General features: G+C 40.1%; 1 protein-coding gene across 9 annotated transcripts in view; it reads left to right on the forward strand.

The window, feature by feature from the left end:
- The window catches only part of UBE2F (ubiquitin conjugating enzyme E2 F (putative)), a 91,259-nt gene that overhangs the window by 60,650 nt on the left and 9,173 nt on the right, over positions 1-21,436 (forward strand). For 6 of the 9 annotated variants that reach the window (XM_040603090.1, XM_040603089.1, XM_040603088.1 and 3 more), the window contains 2 exons: positions 1,438-1,500; positions 15,503-15,610. In XM_040603090.1, coding sequence (XP_040459024.1) covers positions 1,438-1,500; positions 15,503-15,580 — 141 coding nt within the window. In that variant the 3' untranslated portion in view covers positions 15,581-15,610. The remainder of the gene's footprint in view (positions 1-1,437; positions 1,501-15,502; positions 15,611-21,436) is intronic. The other 3 variants (XR_005829255.1, XM_040603092.1, XM_040603096.1) reach the window with 1 other exon arrangement.

Genomic DNA, 21,436 nt, shown 5'->3' on the forward strand with positions numbered 1-21,436 from the left:
GGAGGCGGCAGAGCAGTGATTGTGCTCCCAGCACTATCACCGAGATCATGGTGCATTTCTAAAACCTCTAGCATAGATCAAGCCAGTGACTGGCTAAAGCTCCTAAGCTTTCCTGGCATCCAAAGGCTTGTTTGTTTCAACTACAACTTTGGTAAATTGATTTAGAAGATTGGAGAGCATTTGCCTTTTCAACAAAAAGTAATTGCATTTCACAGTTAGTCTCCCACTGCATGCTAAGTAACTGGAAGAAAGCGAAATCCACTGGAGGTACAAAGGAGTGTCTTTAGAGGCAGAACTGCACACAAAAATAATCCGTTAGGCAAACAGCTGCAGAGAGTGATGGTCATGGCTCAGAGACCACGGGGATTTGCCATGGCGGGTAAGAGCTGTGCTCCCTAGCTTGCCTCTTGGATTTCCGTCACACCCAGCTTCTTAAAAATAATTAGGCTTTGAAGAGCTGATGATATTGGATTGTGCTAGCCTTGCAGATTCTTTTGTGCTTTCTTGAAGAAAGTGAGTGAAAATGAGGTGTATTGGTGTCCTGGTTTGAGTGAAATGGAAGGTTTGCTGCTTGAAAACGAGTCAGTGTGTGACACAAGCCTTTCACGCTTGTGAAACAGTGGCATTTCACTGCTGTTGCAGACTAACCTTAAACTGGGGAAAATGATCTGGGCTGCAAGGCAGAAGGGTTGTGATTCACTGTTATTTTTTAATGATTATTCCCATTCTATCAGCATCTTGGTCTCCACTGTTTTTAACCCTGGACCCTGTCTCCTTCTGAAGTTAATATTTGAGATTAAACTGGTAGACCTGAGATTTATTTAGACTATTTCTGCTCCCTGCCCCTGTGTGCCCTTAGCTCTTGGGGTCTTCACACTCCCTTTCCTCTGGGCCCTGTTTTTCCCATTGTACTAAAACTTTCCTGTCTGTCCAGCTCCAGGTTATATAGTTTCTTCACAGAGGGCATGAAATTGCTTTGATATAGAGATGATATTAAGGAAGCTTTTCCTGCTTTATCATCACCCTGTTTGCAGGGGGTTTTAGGGGTTTACTTTACCCTTGAACAAAAATCAACAGGAATTATGCCTCTTGAAACTTTGAATGTTCCTTCAAAGTTTGATTTAAAACTGTCCTGATTTTCAAATAGAAATGGATCATTGCCAGAAGGAAGTGTCATGGGGCTGTGCATGGTGTGCTGCCAGATGGGGCTGAATACCTTGCTGCTGTCATACTTCAATTGCCTTGCGATTTGGTTTGCAGTCATCAAACTCATTTGCATTTACCTTTGGCAGGGAATACCTATCAAGGTAGTGAGAAAATGCCACTATGCTTGCTGGTCTTGTTTACTTTGTTTCATTATCTTGTTCATTAGGGCTTTAGATGCCTTGTATGATGCAGTGAGTGGGAACCCTGTAACGTTCTCTATTTATTTTCCAGGATCTTTTGAATTTTGATGATCCTTTGAATATTGAGGCTGCAGAGCATCATTTGCGTGACAAGGTGAGTCAGCAGTTTATTTAAAGCATGTTGTTCCTAAACAAATACACATACTGTACTCGGCAATTCCCAGTCAGTCCTTTTAAAGCATTTGAGCTGGTACTTTGTGCAGGCAAGTGACTCACTGTATCAGCAACCAGATATTCAAACAAGATGTGGTTTATCTGGGAAAGTAAACTCGACAGAGTAGTGTTACTCACCATATGCTAGAATCGTTGACCATAATGTAGTCATATCCCCAAAATAGATGATCTTTTCCTTCTTGTTTCTGAGATTTTCCCTGAAGTTGTACATGTTCTGTGCAGCAATTGATAATGAATCTGTTTTGCACAGTTGCATGAGTAGCCTTTACCTTAGAAGATCTGCAGAAAGATCTCATCCTTCTCTGTCTCTTTCAAAAGGCAACTTCTTCACAACTCTGATGTTGCATGGTTTTATTAATCTACTGGCACGTTTAAAAGACAGGAGTGGAAATTTGTTTTCTTTTTACTGATCCTACTTGTTCTGTGTGTATTACGGACTGGGCAAAGCAAAACTTGGCATTGATTAGTGGCCTGATGAACATCTGTGAGATGTACCTCTCAAGTGAGATTGACCACAAAGGTAGAAGTGAACTAAAGTACTATCTTCTCTATCATATGGATCTCTGAAGTTCCATCACTTGGTGCATACACTTGGTATGTTCAACATCTCTTGTTTTAATTAAACTTTTCCAATACTTTTGCTGAAGTTAACCGTAAAGATTGAAGAAAAGTTCCAGTTAAATGTTCATTTAAAGAGTTCATTGAAAATACAGTCAGGCAGTACACCTAATTTATCTCATTTTTTTCAAGAGGGAGTATCAGGACTGCAAGTTTATCTTTCTGCCTATTTTTTGTTTAATGAGATCTTGTAGCCATTCTGGTATTAGTGTTTGCAGGGCTGGGATGAGAACATAAGCCTGAGTTGGGAGAAATTTAATAGAAACCTGTTCTGGAAGAGGGGTTTTGTTATATCATTTTGGCAAAGAGTGCCAGGAAGCCTTCCAAGCCATAAAACACTGAAAGTAGTCACAGAGTGGGCATACAGCCCAAGAAACAAAAGCAGTGTAGTGAAGGTAGCAGGCTGAGTAGTTTTCTTTGTTTGCATTGTTAGGCTAAATTATTCTCTAGTATCTTGCCAGGGAAATTTGTAGCTCTATGGGAATGGTGAGGCTACACAGCTATTGCTGAGTGTCAAATCTGACACTTGATTTCTTCTAACTGCCAGAGGGAAAGTGGTTAGTCTGGTGTCTGGGTAGGTTTTTGTAAGGAAAGATACTCTCACAGTACTAGTACAGTCTTGTGTCAGCTGTGTTGAGGCTGTGATAGGCAAGCCTTGCCAGTGCTTCAAGGAAATTGTTAGACCTCAGGCCAGCCAGACAGCAATGCTCTCTTCCCAAAGAGTGATGAAATATTAAGAAATTGCTATCATGCATCTCTCAATCTCATTCAGTAATTGGAAGTCTTGGGAGTCCACAGAAAGGAAGTGTTACCTGCTTTTAAAAACACACCTCTGAAAAAAACAGAGCGCTGAGCACTCAAAATACATACTGCCACACTAATAGCAGAGAAGCTTTTTTTTTCTCCATGTAACAGCAGCTGTGGAAGAAGTGAAAGTGAAATTGAGTGGTTTTTTGACAGTCTTCTAAATGAAAAATATTTTTGGAACAAATATTTTTTTATTTAGTCAACTCTCAATTATCTTCTCACAGGCATCTGTAAAATTCCTGTTCTTCCATGTTAACTTTTTTTGGAGCTTATCTGAATTTAGTTTAAGTATTTAATTGATAGTGACAGCACCAGGTAATGCTGGATTTTCCATAGTACGTCTTACAGCAAAATAAATTATGGCTGCCTGGAGAGAATAAATTATGCAAGGGAGAGAAATGCTGCTTTTACAATTAGCCTCAAACGATGCAGTTGCAGCATCATTTAGTTTTTTTAATTAGTTTTTTTTTCTCTCCTGGGTATAGATGTCATGTAACATATAAGCACTTTGCTGTAAAGTCAAACTGCTGTGGTTCTGTCCTGTCTTTTAAGAAAATACTTGCAGTGCATGGTATAATTAATATGGGAATGCTAGTGAATTTTCCTGAGACATTTTTGTGTAATATACTTATACCAATAGTGTATATGTACACATGCACACTCTACAGACAAACAGATGTGCAAATATATCTATATACAGATATTTCTGTATTCAAACATCTGTGTCGAACAGATCCTGTAAGAAAACGCTTTTGGTCATTTGACAGGGTGGGAGTATATGGCCTGTAACAGCCAAAACAAATGTCGCTTGAGCTGTCTTCTGTGGCTGTCCTGGAGGAGATGACTCAGTGTGTTACTGATGTCATTTCAGATTTGAAATCCTGGGATCCCTTTGCTGACTTTCCAGGCTAAGTGCAGCTGCCTGAGAGGTTAACAGCTAATCCTGAAGCCTGGCTCTGGTTATTGAAAATGTGAGACTGGAGTTTGTTCAGTTCCATAGACTGGTATTAAGTCATCATAAATGACTGCTGCCTTGCAGATGCTAGAAGTCACCTAATAGATACCAAATCATTATTTGTTCTTGGAAAATAGTTGTGTATTTGTGTTACAGATCAGGCTAGAAGGGACGGTAATAATCTTTTCCTACATAAGGGACCTCTTCATTTTTGCATCAAATCTATGGCTTATACCTGAGCATGTAGTTGTAGCTTTTGGAAAAGTAGCCTTGTTCTAAGATGTAAAAATGATACAAAATTCAGACCTCAAGTTATGAAATCAATTGTCTTTAAAAAATTGTATCTTATCGAAGATCTGAATTAGTGAAGCTTCAGCTTCCAGCCCTTGGGGGCCTCCTTCAGCTCCAGGAAGGAGCTATCAGTTACTGAATTTCTTCCTTTCCAGCTTCCTTCAGCCAGTGATCATCAAGTCGCTTTTGCATTATTTTTTAAAGTATATATGCTTGTTTATGCAGCTTTAGTAATTCTGCAGGTCTTCCCCACACACTTTGCAAGATGTTGTAACTTTTTGGAAGGCTATACAATGAATTTGGGCAGAGTTATCAACCATTTTTGAAAATGCCAGATGAACAGATTATATTAATACTCAGTCTTGCTACCCCTCTACTTACGTATCCAAAACCTACCTTCTTATCAGCTATAGAAGTGATCTAGAGACCTGTGTTGTAATTGGTTATTTTCATCAAAAGACCTTTTCAGAGACAGAGTTTACTGTCTGCCACATTTTTCAGAGATAGGACTCCTTTATTTGTCTGCATTAAATGGTACTTTCAAGTGACTTCATCGTCATTGCAATCAATTTTGTAAGGCTCCATTGTCATCAAGTGATGTTGGATGCTCCAAAGCTTAGTTACCCACATGGTAAGCTTTTTCCATATATGCAGTAAGACAATCCCCCCTTTCAGCTTATGAGCTCAATCTCATGTCTTGTTATGCACCTCCAAGAAGGTTCCGTCCTTTTGGTAGCCTTCTCGTCAGTATTAGGGGACTGCTTTTAGGTCCCCCAAAGCCTTCTCTCTACCAACAAACCCTGTTCCCTCAGCCTCTCCTTGCCCCGAGGCCTTCCCAGCAGGGCTCTCCACAGCCCAGCATCTGGGACTTTCTCTGTGCAGGGGCTGAGTGTGTCCCAGTGGCAGAGCTTTGCATTTTGGCCTTGATGGGCCTCCTGAGGCTGCTGTTGGCCTTTCGTCCAGCCCACGCAGGTCCCTCTTGTTAGTGGATTTGCCCTCCAGCATGTTGACTGTATCCTGTTCAGTGGCTGTGTTTCTGTGGGTCTGGTGCCAATTTCCACACTCAGCCAGTTTTTAAACTAAAACCTTCTTGCAAGCTTGTTGACTGTGGCTAAAGCATTCAGATAAAATTGTAGTTTCCCTTCACCCTCTCTCATTTAACTCATAATTGTTTGCAGCTCAGGAAAAGTTTGTATCGGTCATTTTTGTAATGTTACTTTTTGGAACATTCCTGGTGCCCACATTGCACTGCAGTTAGGTCCCAGTCACTGAAAGATAAGCAACCATCCTCTTTTGGTTTGGAGCTCAGTAAATCAGTATGAAAAGATGATTGATGTCTCTATGTAAACTAAACAAGGTGTTTCCAGATGCTTGTAGAATCATAGAACGATTTGGGTTGGAAAGGACTTTAGAGATAATCTAGTTCCAGCACCCCCACCACGGGCAGGGACACCTTCCACCAGACCAGGTTGCTCAAAGCCCCGTCCAGCCTGGCCTTGAACACTGCCAGGGATGGGGCATTCAGTTTTCTCACACTGGTACAATTTCATCAGTTTGGTAGTGTGAGGTTTTTTTGTTGAATTTAAAGAACCGCTTACTAGTTAATTAGCTGGGACTGCTTTGGAGTTAGCGGAGAAGTCAGCCTGTCAGTAATTATGTGGATGACTGGAGCCATTAATTGTCAACTGAATCGATTCCACAGCTTTGTAAGCAGTATGCAAGTGATTAAGTTTTAATGACTACTCACTTAAAAATGATATGCTAAAAATGTAGGACTCGCTGTTTTGTACAGTGAACAAATAGAGCTCTGTTGGTTTGCTTTCTGTGGCAGCCAGGTAGGCTGAATACTGAAAGAACAAGGGTAATACAATACCAAGTCAGCCTAGTAGTTCAAGATTTGTGTATTCCTTAGCCAGAGGTGCTATGAGTGCTGTGTCTGCTGTTTTTAGCTGAAACCTAGAAAATACTTGCCATACATATGTCTGTCATAGTTGTTTTGAGATGCTACCTCAGGACATGGCTGTGTTCCTTAAAAGTCCTTGTATTTCCTAGTAGTGTTTGCCTTTGCCAAGAAACATTTCAAAGCCATATGTGAGATACACGACAGGAAAATTCATTACACTGTGTGGCTTGAAGTAGAAACATTTTCCCTAATACTCCTTAGCTTTCTTGCTCACCTAGGTCTGCCATATCAAGAGTGCTAATGCTGTGTCCTGTTTTAGTTTTATTTACCTTGTATATGTTGTATTTGGTGCACTTCAAGAGGCTAAAGCAATTTTTGTCATCCTGCAGATTAGGAGGCATGAATTAGTTGTTCATCCATGCAGTCTTGAGTTGTTTTAATAGGAGAAGCTGAGAAACATCACCCAGTGTTAATTTCCTGCATGATCTTTCCATCTTCTCAGTGAAACTCATCTGGGAGTATTCAGTGCATGGAAATGCTTCTTGCTGTGTCATTGCAAAAGAGTGAGATAGATGGCACTCTGGAAGGGATTTTTTTTCAGTCTTGTGAAAAGCATGTCTTCTTTCATGGGACCTTACCAGCAGGTCTGAAGTGCCAAAGCTGAGAAATCTAATCAGAGGCAGTGTGCATTTGCCAAGGATCAATCTTAAACACAAACTTCTAAATTAGTTCCATGAGCCCTGATTTTATTTGCATCTTCCTTGGAAAGCAGCAATACATTTTTCCAATTACAGAGTGTAGGAATGTAGTGAACAGTAGGAGTGTCGACTCTTTTCCTGCCTCCAGGTAACTGGCAATTGCATCAATAGAAGATAACTAATGCCATGCTTTTGTGGCCTTCTCTTTGCTTGCCCCAGGCAGAGGAATGAGGGCTGTTGTAAGACTCAGTGTAATTATTGCTGGAAACACCCAGTTGCTCCTGGATGCAGAGGGGTCAGTGTGCTGCTTCCCACAGGCACTCCAGGTGCCAGCCATCCTGATTTGTACCTGTATTGTTCTATTTCCCAGTTGTCTGGCTTTAAAGAACATGCAGCACGACAGCCCTATGTAAAAGGAGTCTTGACTTTGTCTTTTTTTCCCCTAGCTATCTTCTGCTGCTGTCAGCAAAGGCAGTTTTAATTGTTTCCCTGCCTTTTCCATGGCTAGATCAGTAGCAAAGCTTGTAGCTAGTTTTTTGGTACTTTAATGATGAATTGTTTGACATACATTTGTGTGGGGTAGTTGGTTCTGGCCCAGGTTTTAAAAAGCATGGGTTTTAACTGTAGCTGCCGAAATTTAGCAGCTCTGGTTGTCACTGACTGTATGTCTAGTCCATCTGTCTTCAGTCAGCTTTATAAGCTGCCAGGATGTTGTTTGTAGACATTGTGATTTTATTTTGAGGGAGGTGGGTTGTACATTTGTAAGAATATTATGGTGAAAATGCAGGAGAGTTGGAATTTGAATATAACATCCTGCAGTTCGTGACTCTGGACAATTCATGGTGTGCTTTTGGCTGTAGCCTTTGTAGTTTGTAGTTCTTACGGTCTTCAGTTTTTAGTAGATCATCCTCACAGTTGTTGTTTCTAGACCTGCTCAAATCATGTCATTCTGATTCCTCACCGCAGTAATACTAGCACACCAGCAAAAATCCTCCAGAAGACACTAAGTATAGTACCGCCAGCCTCAAATCACCTGGGACAACGCTATATTTTCATGAACTGCAGCCTCAGATACATCACAGTCAAGTGCTGGCAGCAGTGATAATGTGTGGCCGGAAGCTACTGGGGAAGAGGGGTGTTGGGGCAGAATTTTCCTTGTCACTTGCATGTTGCTGTGATGGCTATTGAATCTCTTTTTTTTTTTTTTTTTTTCCCCCAAGAAAATATATTACTGCTTGGCTTTTGCTTTTTTATTTTATTAAAGGCTTCTCTTGGTAATAAAGAAAATAAGGATTTTGTTTCAGGATTGTGTCTGTTGAGATGGATTTGTAATGTTCACGGTGTTACAGAGTCTGAAGCTGCCCCTTAAGGTTTCCTCTTAGGATTTTAATTGCCCTACATAGCATTAGTTCCTTAGGAAATTAGGCTTAAAGGTAAAGTCTCTCCTCAATTGCTTGCAGTCTTCGGAGGTTGTTCTAATGAGACTTCTGGGATGAACGTTTTCCTTGAATTACTGTTGTCTTGTCTTTACAAGTGAGAGCACTAATCTAATTTCATTAGAAATGCCATTGATAATTAGGACAGTTGCTGACTACATTTTTCACTGAAGAGCTTTTTATTACCTTTCAGAATTGTATGCAGTGTCCTTAAATAGCAAACACTTTAGGATTTTCATAGAGCAATCTTCATTTCTCAAACCCTTCGTTGGGCAACTGGGCAAGAACCAGCAGCACCTGATAAAATGCCAGTGCTGGGGCCAGATTCTGTAGAGGACATTAATGTATCTTCTGCAAACAGGCAAGTCATTGAAAAAGAAAGTTATCAGCAAGAGGTCTGCTTGTAAGTAAGGATTCTAAGAAAGAAACAAATACAGGTATATCTGTAGAAGATCTTCAGGCATCCCTTTGAAAATAAAGTTGAATTTCCCCCCAAATTGTCTCTCTGCATCAAAAACTGTCATTGCCCAGCATAACCTTGTTAATTCTGGAGCCACCAAGAACCAGCAACAACTTGAAACTGTGAAACTTCTTTTTCACTTAGAGTGATTTCATCCTTGCTGGGTTTTTTTTGCTTGTGGACTTTTTTTTTTTTTTTACATCGGAAACTATTAAGTCTGGCTTGTGAAGCGTGTTGTCAGAGTGGGAAAGGGTTACCGTTCTTCTGTCTCACTTCAGGTTTTATCAAACTCTGTAAACCAGTCTGCCACATAGACTGAGCGCCCTGTGCTTTCCTTTCTGAGCTACCCTGCAGGGTGCTAAATGCAGAAGCTGGTAGATTTTGGATCTTCATCTCTGCTGAAGTTTAGAGTAATTTTGTCCTCAGACTGATAATGCCTTCAGACAGTTAAAAGTCCCAGAGCTCGCTGCCTGTGTATTATTTCAGATTTGATCCTTTGAAGGACTCTTCCAAAATAATGTCATGGCTTTTTATCACTTTTATCCTCTGGCTTCTTATTTATGTGCTTCTACATAAATCTAAATGTAATTATGCCCTTATTAAGACTACCTTGAAAATCTATTTTTCTGTGTAGCTGAAGAAATGCATTTGAAACTAAATAGTTTCTTCAAATTTGGATTCTTCTTGATCTCTTGTCGTTGATCACTTTGAAGTTAGTTTTCATCTATTAATGCAATTTCATTTATCAGAAGATTAGTCTGTTTGAAATGTTATTTGGTGCATCTGAATGAAAAGCATGATGTAAATGCTAGCAAGTTGCAGGTATGTTGAATTCCCTAAGCAGACAAACAGTAACACAAAACAAAATTAAAACTGGAAAGTTTGGAAAACAATACTAATTATCTGTATTTCTTCCTCAGCTCTTCTGGTTTAAGGTAATTAATTTCATTGAACTTACTGTAACTTCTCTGTTTCTCTATCATACCTGCTCTTTTTCATTATCATTTTTATATCAAAGGCATTTGAGTACTTAGCATGCTTAGCTCCTGCAGTGATTCTTCTTGCTCAGAAGGGATCAGGTCTTTTCCCTTGCCACTTCTCCAGAACCATCCCAAACTTCACAGAAACAGAGCAGCTGGCAGTGGCTGCCAGCCAGCACAGGCTCCTTTGCTTGCAGGTCAGCATCTTCAATGCAGATCACCACCTTTGCTTATTGAAACAACTAAGTAATGCGAACTATTGCCCTTCACTTGACACACTAGCTAACATCTGTGTTGGAAATGAATGAAGCATCTGCAGGAGGATTCTAATGAATAACATATTTTTTTTCCTTACATCCAAACTCCTTAGGCTTGGCATTTTTGTTTTTTATCTTTGGCTTTATGTAAAACTCAAGTACAGAGTGGCTTAGTTGTTTGAACTTAGGCTACAAAGGTACCGTGACCATTGCAGGGAATGCATCGTTTAGCGCATTAACTTTTCTCGCATGAAGCATTTGGGTTGGTTCACCTCTTCGTAAATGGAGACTGATTGAACTGCAAGAAATTTTCTTCCAGCTTTGAGTTAATTGGTTTTGTGTGGCTAGAAGCAAAAGCTTTCCTGGGATGTTCTTCACTGGTTTTTCTACTTGCTAAATTTATTTGTTAGAAGTTAAATTTCTTGAAATAAATCTGTCTGAGATTTAGAAATATTATACACTGATCTATAGTGAATGTTAGCAAATTTGGGTGCAAAACGGTTTGTTTGGATAGTACTCAGCAAAATTGTCCAAGATTCTGTAAAAGACACTTCAATATAAAATATTTATATAAAATATAATAGATTTCATGGTCTACATATGCTGCATCTTGTCACTGTACATTTCAGAGGAGATATTTGCGGTAAAAAGCGCTAAGAATAGCTCTAAACAAGCATTTTGTTTTCCTGATAGATATGAATTATGTGAAATAGCTGTGGTTCTTTCATGGGTGATGTTCCTTGAAGAAATTGAAAACAGTTGAAATGGTTTTATTTTGCAAAGTAGTTAAAAGCATATGAGTAGTTCAGGTCAAATAACAGCTCTCTGTTACCCAAGTTTATATTCTGTTTCTATCTGAATGGTTGTTTCTTTATTGGATTGGGTCCAGGCAGTGCACTCCAAAGGTTTTTTTAATGGCAAACTTCTTTTTCTAATGCCTTCCCCAAGGAATTTTTTTAAAATAATTTCATTTAATTCCTTAATGCATTGGTTTTAGTTCAGTTCTTTTTGTCAAACTTATCACCCTCTACAGCAACTTCCCATCACAGCCATAACCTTTCTTAAACTTTCCCAGTTTCCCAAACACATCCCTATGAAATTTTGTGTGCAGACAGTGCTAATGATATTTGAAGAATTCTGATCATTACTATTTTCATTTTTTAAGCTCAGATGCCTAAAGTTTTGTAATGGCTCAAGGTAGCTAGAAAATGAGCTTTAGAATAGAGAAATTATTTTGAAAACATTTCCCTGAAGTTCATTTCAGGTGGTCTTTAAAAAAAAAAAAAGTATTTTGTTGTTATTAATGTGTTTGAGCTGGTGCTAGAGGAGCAATCGTGCATGAAGTCCATTGTGGTAGTTGCTCATGAGATGAGGAGCAGTTTCTTGTCCTCACCCTGCCTGTTTTAACTGCAGGGGGACATGGTGGAGAGAAGTGATGGAGCATGAAAAAGTGACTTGTGTTGTCACATTACACAGTACAGAGAGAAAACCTGTATTTGCTGTTTTATGAAGGTGGCTTACTGGTTTTTCTTTGCACTGCTTGCCTGAAGCTTGAAGTCACAGAGAGGAGATGAGATGCACCTCTGAGTCAAGGTTTCCCCAGAGCTGGCAATACTCTTCCCCCACCACGGCCACTGGAAGAGTTGCCATGGGGAAGCAGTAGATCTAGCTAGACATCACGGCTCTTCTTTCTGTTTGATGTGGGAGGCTCTTCAGTCCCTCCTACCAGATTTTACTGAAGAGACTTCTGACTAAATTATCTTTTACGCTTCATTGCAGTGACCTTGACAGTTCTGTTGGGTGGAAATGCTTTTAATTAAAGCAGACACTTTTGAGCTTGGCTAAAAAGGCAGTTGTGTCCTTTGGTAGCTCTTCTGTGCTGTGTTGCCCTTGTTGCTTTTTCACTAAGTAGCATTTCCTGCATACGTGGTCCAGGTGAAGCCTACTAGGTGTTGTGGAAGCATCTGGCTAGATACTCATGTTTAGAAGAAATGATTTACAATGACCCTGTGTCCGATCTGGAAATCGTCACTACAGCATGCATGCTTGCAAGTGGAAGGCGCTTTTTTTTTCTATTTATATTTATATATAACTATTATTATAGTATTATTGGCACAACTATTGCCCTATTGCCTCTCTTAGTACTGCACAGGCTTTTCCTACTTGTGGGACATGAGTGAGATTTAAAAGGTCAGTATGGTTTTGTGATCCTCTCTTTCCCCAGCTTTACAAGCTTACCTATGCAGGTCAGAATACATTAGAGTCTATCTTCCAAGATGTATCTGTTACGTCTTTGAATGCCAGGCTCTGTCCTGTTGTCCCTCACTGAAAACAGCCAACTGTTTTGCTTTGAAGTTTTACAAAATTATTTTTAAGGAATTATAAAATGAGCATGTTCTTGTATTGTTTTCAGTTTGTTCCCTAAGTCCTGGCCAATAACATAATGATATAACAAACTGAAAGCTGAAAATGTTTTAATAATAAACCTGTGCTTTAATCTGTTAAGCCAACTGAATGGAGAATGTAGACATCAAAACATATTTGACAGCCTCTTCAAAATATTGGGAAAGCATCTGTATCAGTTATTGGCAGGGCAGAAGGATCAGACTGGAGTTTGACACTTTGTAGTAGCTTGAAAGAGACAAGTCAGTCATAGTGTGCATCTAAATGTGCAAAGTGTGGGGTGCCCTCAGCTTCTCCTTCAATTAAAAATGGATTGAGACCTTCAGAGTTTTTCAGGATGGGTCTTTAGTTTTACATAGATATTGTAGTAGCTATTCCACAAAATAGCATTAGCTAACTGCCTTTCCTCCATTTCAGCGTGGCACATGAAAATGTATTTAACTATTCCTGCAAGACCCAGGGGTGTATTGAAGTGTGAATACAGATTATCTGCCATTCGTTCCTGTCTTCTGTATGCAAGAACAAAGGCTGATCGCAGTACGGAGAGAGATTGCAAGCTGTTAGTGACGTGCTGGGTTAACATACCCTAATGCAATCTTGAATAAATGAATGGAGATAAAAACAAAATGTAACTTTGCTGTTACTGGAAGGATACAATATAATATCCAGCTGTAACGTGATGTAGGTAGCATGGTATTTTGCTAATTGTGCAGGGAGTTATGAGATCTGGCACGTCACGTTACTGGCCTGTTTTCTTCTGCATGCTTGTCAGTAACCTCAAATTCATGACTGACAGCTCTGTGCTGCTTGCTTGGATTTCTGCCTTTATCAGATTTATTTTGTAATTTATTAAGGCAGGGTAGTTTCCTGCTCTAAAATGACTCGAGGAGAGACAGATGCAGGCACACCTGTCACAGAAGTAATGTGGGAGAATTTTGGTATGAGCAAAGTCAAAAAACAGAGTCAAGAAGTGTCTTCCACCTTATGTAGAGTACCTGGTGGTGCTGGCTGTTTCTTGATTAAAGGCAGTGATTCTTTAGTTGCACTCTTCTGTATCCAGAGCATGAGCCTTTGCTAGTGCTTTTGGGTATGGTGTCTGATGGCTCACTTGACACAGCAGGAAGGGATAACATCTGAGAGCATCTTGTTTGTTTGTGTTCTTGGCTATGAAACCAAGTCTGCATACACACCAAGGAAGGATAGCACTCTGAATATTTGTTAGTCTGAAATTCCATTTGATGACCTGTTGAATGTGGTGTATGAAAGTGGTAGATCAGCAATAAACCATTTTTTCTGGACTTACTTTCCAGTCAGTGCTGACTTCAAAAATTACCTTCTTTAGCCTCACGTTCATTTTGGCAAAGTAAATGGAGAGAAGTGGGTTTCTTATAGCTGCCAAATGAAGTGTTGTCAGGGAATGGGTCCCTTCTATGGATTCCAGCCCTGTGTTGGCAGACTTAGGAGGAAACTATCTAAAACTTCAGCTTGTCATCACGTACTAACTACCTTGTCAGTAGTGTGAATATTCAGTAACAAAATCTGTAAACCCAGAATTTATTTTTTTTTTTTTGGTGCCTAGAAAGAGCTTTATTTCAATAGTAAAACATATACTGTATAACTTGCAGATTTTTTTCCATGTTACATGTTTCACTACCCAGTGAAAGCTACAAATAAGTTACTACTTTTGAGCCCATGATCTTCTGTTGAGTGTATGGATTGACCATAGCCACCATCCTTATACATATGTGGGTCATTTGGCCAGCCCTATCCTTTGGAGTCAGCAGTTGTTGACATTGACATTAATTTCAGCAGATTTTGTACTGGTTTTACCAATGGAAAAAAATTAGACTTTCAATGAGTTTTGTAGGAACAATTTAACAGCTATTTTTATCCAGAGCCCTTTAATCAAGCATCCCACTGGATTTTCTCATCTGAGGCTATTGTAAGGATGCTGGTTATTACATGCTGCCTTCTCTGATTAGGTAGTACTCTCCACTATGTCAGCTTATGACCAGGCACTCAATAATTTTGTGCTTAAATTACAGATACTTATCCTGGAATATTGGGCAGTTGCTTTTTCTGTGTTTTGTTTGGCTGTGACAACAGAAGCAAACCTTAATGGTGCTGCTGACCAAAAGAATCCTGATGGGATACATGCTCACCAGCAGTGAAATCTACAGGGACGAGATACTGAACAATTGCTGTAGCTGTAGGTAGCTGCGTTTCTTGTGTTACTGCAGTGAAGTACTCATCTAATGGGGTATTAGCATATCACTCAACTAAAAATAAGTCCTTTATAACTTCCAAAGTGCTTGCAGTGCTTGTTGTAGAAAACAACAGCTGCTTTTGATTCTTTAGTATCATTGAGCATATGAACCTGTGAGCTGAAATCCTTCTTGAAAAATAAATAGGAATTACATTTAATAGGAGGAAGAGGCAGTAGACGAGGTTTGGACATATTTTGAATATTCTTGTTTGTTTCGTATTGTCTGAAAGTTCACAGATGTCTGTCTGCAAAGCTTAAATAGGTAGATAACTCTGGAAGATCTAAACAACAAAGATGATCCTTTGGTTTCAGACTCTTATTTGCTTCATCAGGAATGAAAATGTTTCACAACTGCAAATTTGGTTTTTTTTTCTCCATTGCCTGCAGTTAAGCCAGGCTTTTTACCTTGTCTTGATTTTTCTTACAATGATTTCTAGTAATTCTAGGTGATTTCATTTTGATATCTTTAATAATAAACTGAAGAAATAGATTTAAAGAAAAATAGGGATTTGTTTTGTTACTTTCAGTATCATGAAGCTGGTTGATACTGGTTTACAGTAGAATTTGTAGGTATGTTTGACACTAGGATCTGATGTCTATGAATTTAGTTTGATCATCTAGCATTGCAATTTGATCAGTTTCTTTGAGACGGGACTTAAATTTACACAAAATGTCAGAAACCTGAAGCAGATGAAGACACGTTATCATGACAAGAGGACGCAGTTACCTTCTCTCTGCCAAAGTATCAAGGGCCATAGATACTCAGGTGTTCTCAGTTTACTTTAAGTCCATTTGAGTCAATTAACTCTAAGTTAAATTTGAGATCTAATGCCTAGCTCTTATTTTAGGGTGTTTCATCGGTGGAAACAAAGCACACCAATGAAGAGCTCATTGTGTTTTTTGCTACTTTGCTAGTGGGAACCTAGTGATGTAGAGAGGGAAATGATTCACCCCAGGTCGGACAATAAAGCAGTGGGGATCTGGACATTCATTTGGTTCCTCTTAGTCCTGGATTAATACCCTGGCATTTAAATTGCATTCTGTTTCTTATCTTTTCCTTAATTTTTACTTGAATGTGTCTCGGTCTTGCTGTAATGATCCTACACAGACAACTTTTCTCAGCTATTTTCTCTCTGCTCTGGCAAGTTCAGTTTGGAAGGGGTAAAGATAGACCACCTTGCTCTGCTCTGCTGCCCTTCTTGCTTCTAGGTGCTAAAGGTTCCCATTACACAGAAAAGCTAAAATGCACCAAGGCAGAAGCAACCAATTTTGCAATCTAAGCTTGACATTCTACTACTTTTATCTGCCTGCAAAATAAATCCTTTTTCTGATTTTTAGAACTGGGATTGGATTGTGATTTAAATCAGCATTGCATTGCACTGACTGCAGTCACAGCTGAGACTCTAGGGGTTTTCTTTCTTATGTCTTAAGCTTCAACCCTACAGCCAGCCCATATTTGTGATGAAACAGAGTAGAGAATGTTTGGCAAGGAAGTCAGTGCAAGTCTTAAGATGGAGTCTCTAACAGTAAGTAATTTTCGTGTCTGAATTGGCTCAGATAGCCGTTCTTCCTTGAGGAGCCCTTCTTTGGCACTGTGTAACACTGACAAAAAGAGGATTCACCCAGATTTTTGAAACTGTTCTGCTTGTGCTGCTCAGAGGAGAGTTGCTCTTAATTGCTTGGCAGTGGCTTCACACAGTTCATTTATCCTTGTGATAAGTGGTTACTCATCCATAGTATAATTACTATATTCTACAGTCAGTCCCACCTGTAATTCATTGGCTGAAAGGAAATTCCCTCATGTGTGATTAAAATCTGTGGCCGTCTTTTTAAAAATAAAAATAAAGGCTGACATCAGGAGGATAACTTCCTGAACAAAGCAGTGTAGTACAGATATTTACTAAAATACATGAAAATTTTTTGCCTTGATCATTAGAAGCAATCAATTCAACATGATTAATGTAAATTATTGTAAGTGCGGAGAGATACAGAACTGCAGGGCACTTCAGCTTTAAAGTAATTTTTTTATTAAAGTTTCCTAGACTGTAAAACTGTAATTGGGTAGGAGAAGGGGGGGAACCCATCCATATGTTACAAGCTAAACAGTCTGGTCTTGAACATACTGGAATGTGAGATAATAGTAATTAGATGTAGAACAAAAGGGTTTCTGTGGAGCTCAGAGTAAAAGAATTACTGAGTTGACAAGCCCGACACATTCCTCCTCCGTTCCTCAAGACTAAAAATTATACTTTTAACAAAATGTTCCTATGTTTGGTGCATCACTGTAGTATGGATAGATGTGTCAACCTCAGTGCCACTATCATATTTGACGGATTTCTGTTTTCTATACTTGCACTTCTCTGATAAAAATTGGATATTGTTTTGGAGTCTGTCAGTCTAATACTCTTCTAACAGCAGCAGAATAATTGGAAGAAATATAAAATTATAGATAATGATGAAGTTGATAAGGAGACACTAGAAAACTTTGCTAGGCAGCTGACAGGCTACATGAAAATAAGCTTGTGTTTTTAATGTAACTGCAAGTTAAAGGTCTTAATTTGTTCTTTCTTGCACCCAGCATAACAAAATTATTCTGAATCACTGTAGGAGGTGTGTTTGTTCTTTAACTGTAGATTTTCCAGCACTTCATCCTTGAGGCCTTTTCAGAAGGTATTTCACAGAATTGTGAAGTCACTGAGGTTGGTGGGGACCTCTGGAGACTGTCTAGCTGAGCCCCTGTGGTCAGCTGAAGCAGGTTGCCCAGAACCATGTGATTTTGAGTATCTCCAGGGACAGAGACTTTGCACTCTCTCTGGGCAATGTGTTCCTGTGTTCCACCACCCTTACAGTAAAAAGCCCTCTTTCTAATGTTTAAAAGAAGTTTCCTGTATTTCACTTTGTTGCCATTGCCTCTCACCTTGTCACTATGCACCACTGAGTAGAGTCTGGCTATCCTCTTTGCAGTCTCCTATCAGGTATTTGTACCCATTACGGTCCCCCTAAGCCTTCTCTTCTCCAAACTGAACAGTCCTGGTCAGTCTCTCCTCGTATGACAGATGCCTCCCAATCCTGGGGAGCCTGGAGCTGGGCACAGCACTCGAAATGTGTTCTTGTCAGGCCTGAGTAGAGTGGAAAGATCACTTCCCTTGACCTGCTGCCAGTGCTCTTCATAGTACAGCCCAAGAATGCCAGTGGTTTTCTTTGGTGGTTCATGGTCAGCTTGGTGACCACCAGAACCCCAAGGTCCTCTGCAAAGCTGCTTGCCAGCCTGCAGCATGTACTGCTGGGTGGCATTATTCATGGGCAAGGCTCTGCATTTCCGAACTGTGTTGAACTTCAGAGGTTCCGCTCTGTCTGGTATTCCAGCCTGTCGAGGTCCTTTTGGATGGCAGCGCAGCCTTCTTGTGTATGAGCTATTCCTCCCAGTTTTGTATCATCAGCAAACTGGTCCTCTGTCCAGGTCATTAATGAAGAGGTTAAACAGTATTGGCCCCAAAGGCAATCCCTTGAATTTTCCACTAAGACTTTGTACCGCTGATGCCAACTGCCTCAGCCCGGCAGTTCTGCTGGTTCAGTCCACATCACTGTCCATTTATCTAGTCCATACTTAATCAGTTTGTCTTGGAGCTTCACTGAAGTGAACCGTTAGCAAGTGCTTTGCTTTTTAGTCTTTTTTTTGTAAAGGCATAAGGCTTACGCAGTGATGCCATCCATCTGTCCCCTTCTCTCATCCCAGCCTCCCCCTCAGTCCCCGTAGCTTTTAAACACACATCAATTCCCATCAGATTTGACAGAGCAGCAGAGTCTTTACATCCAGTTCCCATAACTGTCACAAAAACTGTCAGCAGCAGCAAAGAGAGGATGGTCTGAAGTGATCTACTAGGGAAGTCTGCCATGCAAGCTTAGCCAGGACCCACTCTGGGTGGGCTGCTGTTGGGCCGGTGTGGGCATGTGCAGCTCAGAGCAGAGCATGTGCTTTGCCTTTCCCTGGGCTGGTGATGAGGAGACCTGGGTGCAGCCCATGAGGGCTGCAGGAGGGTGAAGGAGCTGCAGTTCTTGCTGGAAGAGAAGGGTGGTAAAGATTACCAAGGAAAAGCTGTATTGGTGGGGGGAGAAGGAGAGCAGTAATGGTAGTCCGCAGTTCTGTAAGCAGTCAGGTTTTGCTGTCTTTGCTTGCTAAATGTGTCTTTTAAAGCCCTTTCTTGATTGTGCTAGATATTCCCTAGCTGTATGGGTAAAAATGTCTGGGTTGCAAATAGTCTCTTCCGCACTAAGTGAGCCTTTATTCTGGTAAAGAGAGCTTACCCGCAAGCTATTCAGACACCACGGGGAGTTCCATTACTTCATACTGTTCATGAGATCTGCATATTTTTAATTACATTCCTCTTTTTTCCTCTTCCATATTTAGCCGTATTTGAAGTAATTAGTAATCAGACTATTATATACATTAATTTTTAGGGGATTTTTACAGAACTCTCACTTTTTTCATTTTAGGAACTACTGGCTCTTACTCCAGCAATAGAGAGATATATGCTATTAAAATTGCTTAAGAAGTAATTGAAGTCAAGGATTTGAAGCTACTGCTTCTTCATCTTGGCATTATTAATTCTCAAGGTTTACGGAAAGAGTAGCATTGTAAAACCTATTCTAAAATTGTATACTGTATCATACTAACTGCTCTGCTTGCATGCATTCCGCTCTCCTTTTCATAATGTCTCAACAGCTCTTACCATTTTTAGATGTTTTCAATTCATCTGTAAACTGGATTTCTCCTTCTCTACTTTCACTCTTCCACGTGATTTTAGGATTAATCTGATGTGAAGTTTGTGAGGTCACAGTCTTCCTTGGCAAGAAATTATAGTGAAAAACAAAGTTCCTAACAGTTTGCGATGGTGTCCAGGACTATGGCAGAAAAGAGTTTGAGGCGCTATAGCTACTTCTATACCCACAGAAACAGTAAGAAGGTATTGTTTTATAACTCACTATTGTAGGAACTGTTTTGCCAAAGGTGGTGATTGCTACAGTACTTCAGTAATCCCTTGGTCTTTGCTGGGTTTCCTGTTGCTTCATCTGCAGTTGAGGTGTGCCAGGAGATTTTCAGACAGCTCTCTACACAGTTCTTTCTATGGGAGGATCCAATTAGTCTTTGCAAAAGAAATGTATAAAGACATAGGTAAGCTCTAACTTGACGTCCTTTACTACCTTTCTCTCTTCTTGGTGTCTGTTTATTTTACCGGGGATTTCAGCTGGTTGTCCCAGAGTTTGTAACACTGATCCATCATACCTAAAAGTATGAGTGATTGCTTTGGGGGGTCATCATTGCAAATGGTCTCTCTAAGACTCACAGCATTCCAGACTGGTGTGCCAACCTCATCTTTTCAGTGCTACGTTTTGTACTGCGAACACGCAGCAGCTTTCTCCATCCAGAATGGCCATCTCCATTCCTTTAGCCTATTCCGTGTGTGTTTTCTCCCATTACTTTTCCAGAGAGACTCGGGAAGAACTACCAGGATGGATCTGGGCCTCCAGGAACTCATCAGGCTTTTGATATATGATCTGGGTCCAAGAATTTATCATGCAAATTAATTTATTTTCATCTTCAACTTGTTCAGTGCTGGGTTTTGTCAACAACTCTGTTGATGCAATTAGCTTTTAGCTCAGGGAAGGACAGACAACATAAGGCAGTACTCGTCAAGAGGGGTATCATTAATGCTGACAAGGAGAAGCATGCCCAGGTCTTGCTCTCATTATGTTTACTGCAGGCTGGCTTTGTCAGGCCCTCATTTTTTATATTGTTTGCATTGTAGAATATTTGAGTCAGTGTGTTGCTTGAATTAGTGTAGTCTCATCCTTGCGGTGCTGTTTTACTTACTCATGTTTGAGCTTCCCTTGGACTGGAATCTGTCTTTGTTGTCTAGTATAAAGTTTTCCACTTAACATCATTCCCTGGTTTAAATTGATAGCCCTGCACCAACCCTTGACATCTTGAATTCTGTCTTCCTAATAGGAAGTAGCTAGTTCTGAACATTTTCAAGAACACTGCTTTTTATTTCTAACAGTACAAAACTGATGTGACGATAGTATGAGGGTTTTTTTTAACCTTCTTCAAGTAAAATAAGAAACTTGCATTTATTCGTGGATACTGAATCAAGTATCTATCTCCTGATTTCTTCTAAAAGGGGTTACAAAACACTGAAGAATTGTTCTAATTAAATGCACTCACAAAGTGTATCTGAAGAATTGAAGTCTATATTCACCCTTGGCCAGACAAGCCCATCATCTCTTGTGTAAGCAAACTTTTTTCCCCGTATCTGTAATGAATCCCAAAGTACTTGTAACTGATCCAGAACTTGTAGCTTCGCTTTCCTGACGTATGCTGCCACTGCTTAGACGTCAGCTGCTCCACACACCAGTTTGATTTCATGTGGGTGATGGGGATGCGCGTGTGTTGCTGTGGCACCTGAAGACATCAGCAGGGCAGTAACAGGCGGTCAGTGTGTACATCAAAGCTAGAGCCCCAGCATCTTCATTGTTCTGAAACTCTCTTAAAGCTGTTTGTTTCAGACCACATTTCTTCAGCCAGTACAAGTGCTTGTGGACACCACATTTACCGTTTAGGAGTCAGTAAGCAGCAGAAGGAGCTTCTCAAGGGAAGAACTTGCTGTGCTGCGTTAGAGGCTAACCTTAGCTTTTCAAGCTTTTACCACACTGGAAAAGAATTTAGCCCCAAAAGGCTTTCAAACTTGATGTGGTTTTTTTGGAAGCTGTTTAATTTTTGTTGT

This window comes from Falco naumanni, chromosome 8, assembly GCF_017639655.2.
Source record: "Falco naumanni isolate bFalNau1 chromosome 8, bFalNau1.pat, whole genome shotgun sequence".
Taxonomy (NCBI): domain Eukaryota; kingdom Metazoa; phylum Chordata; class Aves; order Falconiformes; family Falconidae; genus Falco; species Falco naumanni.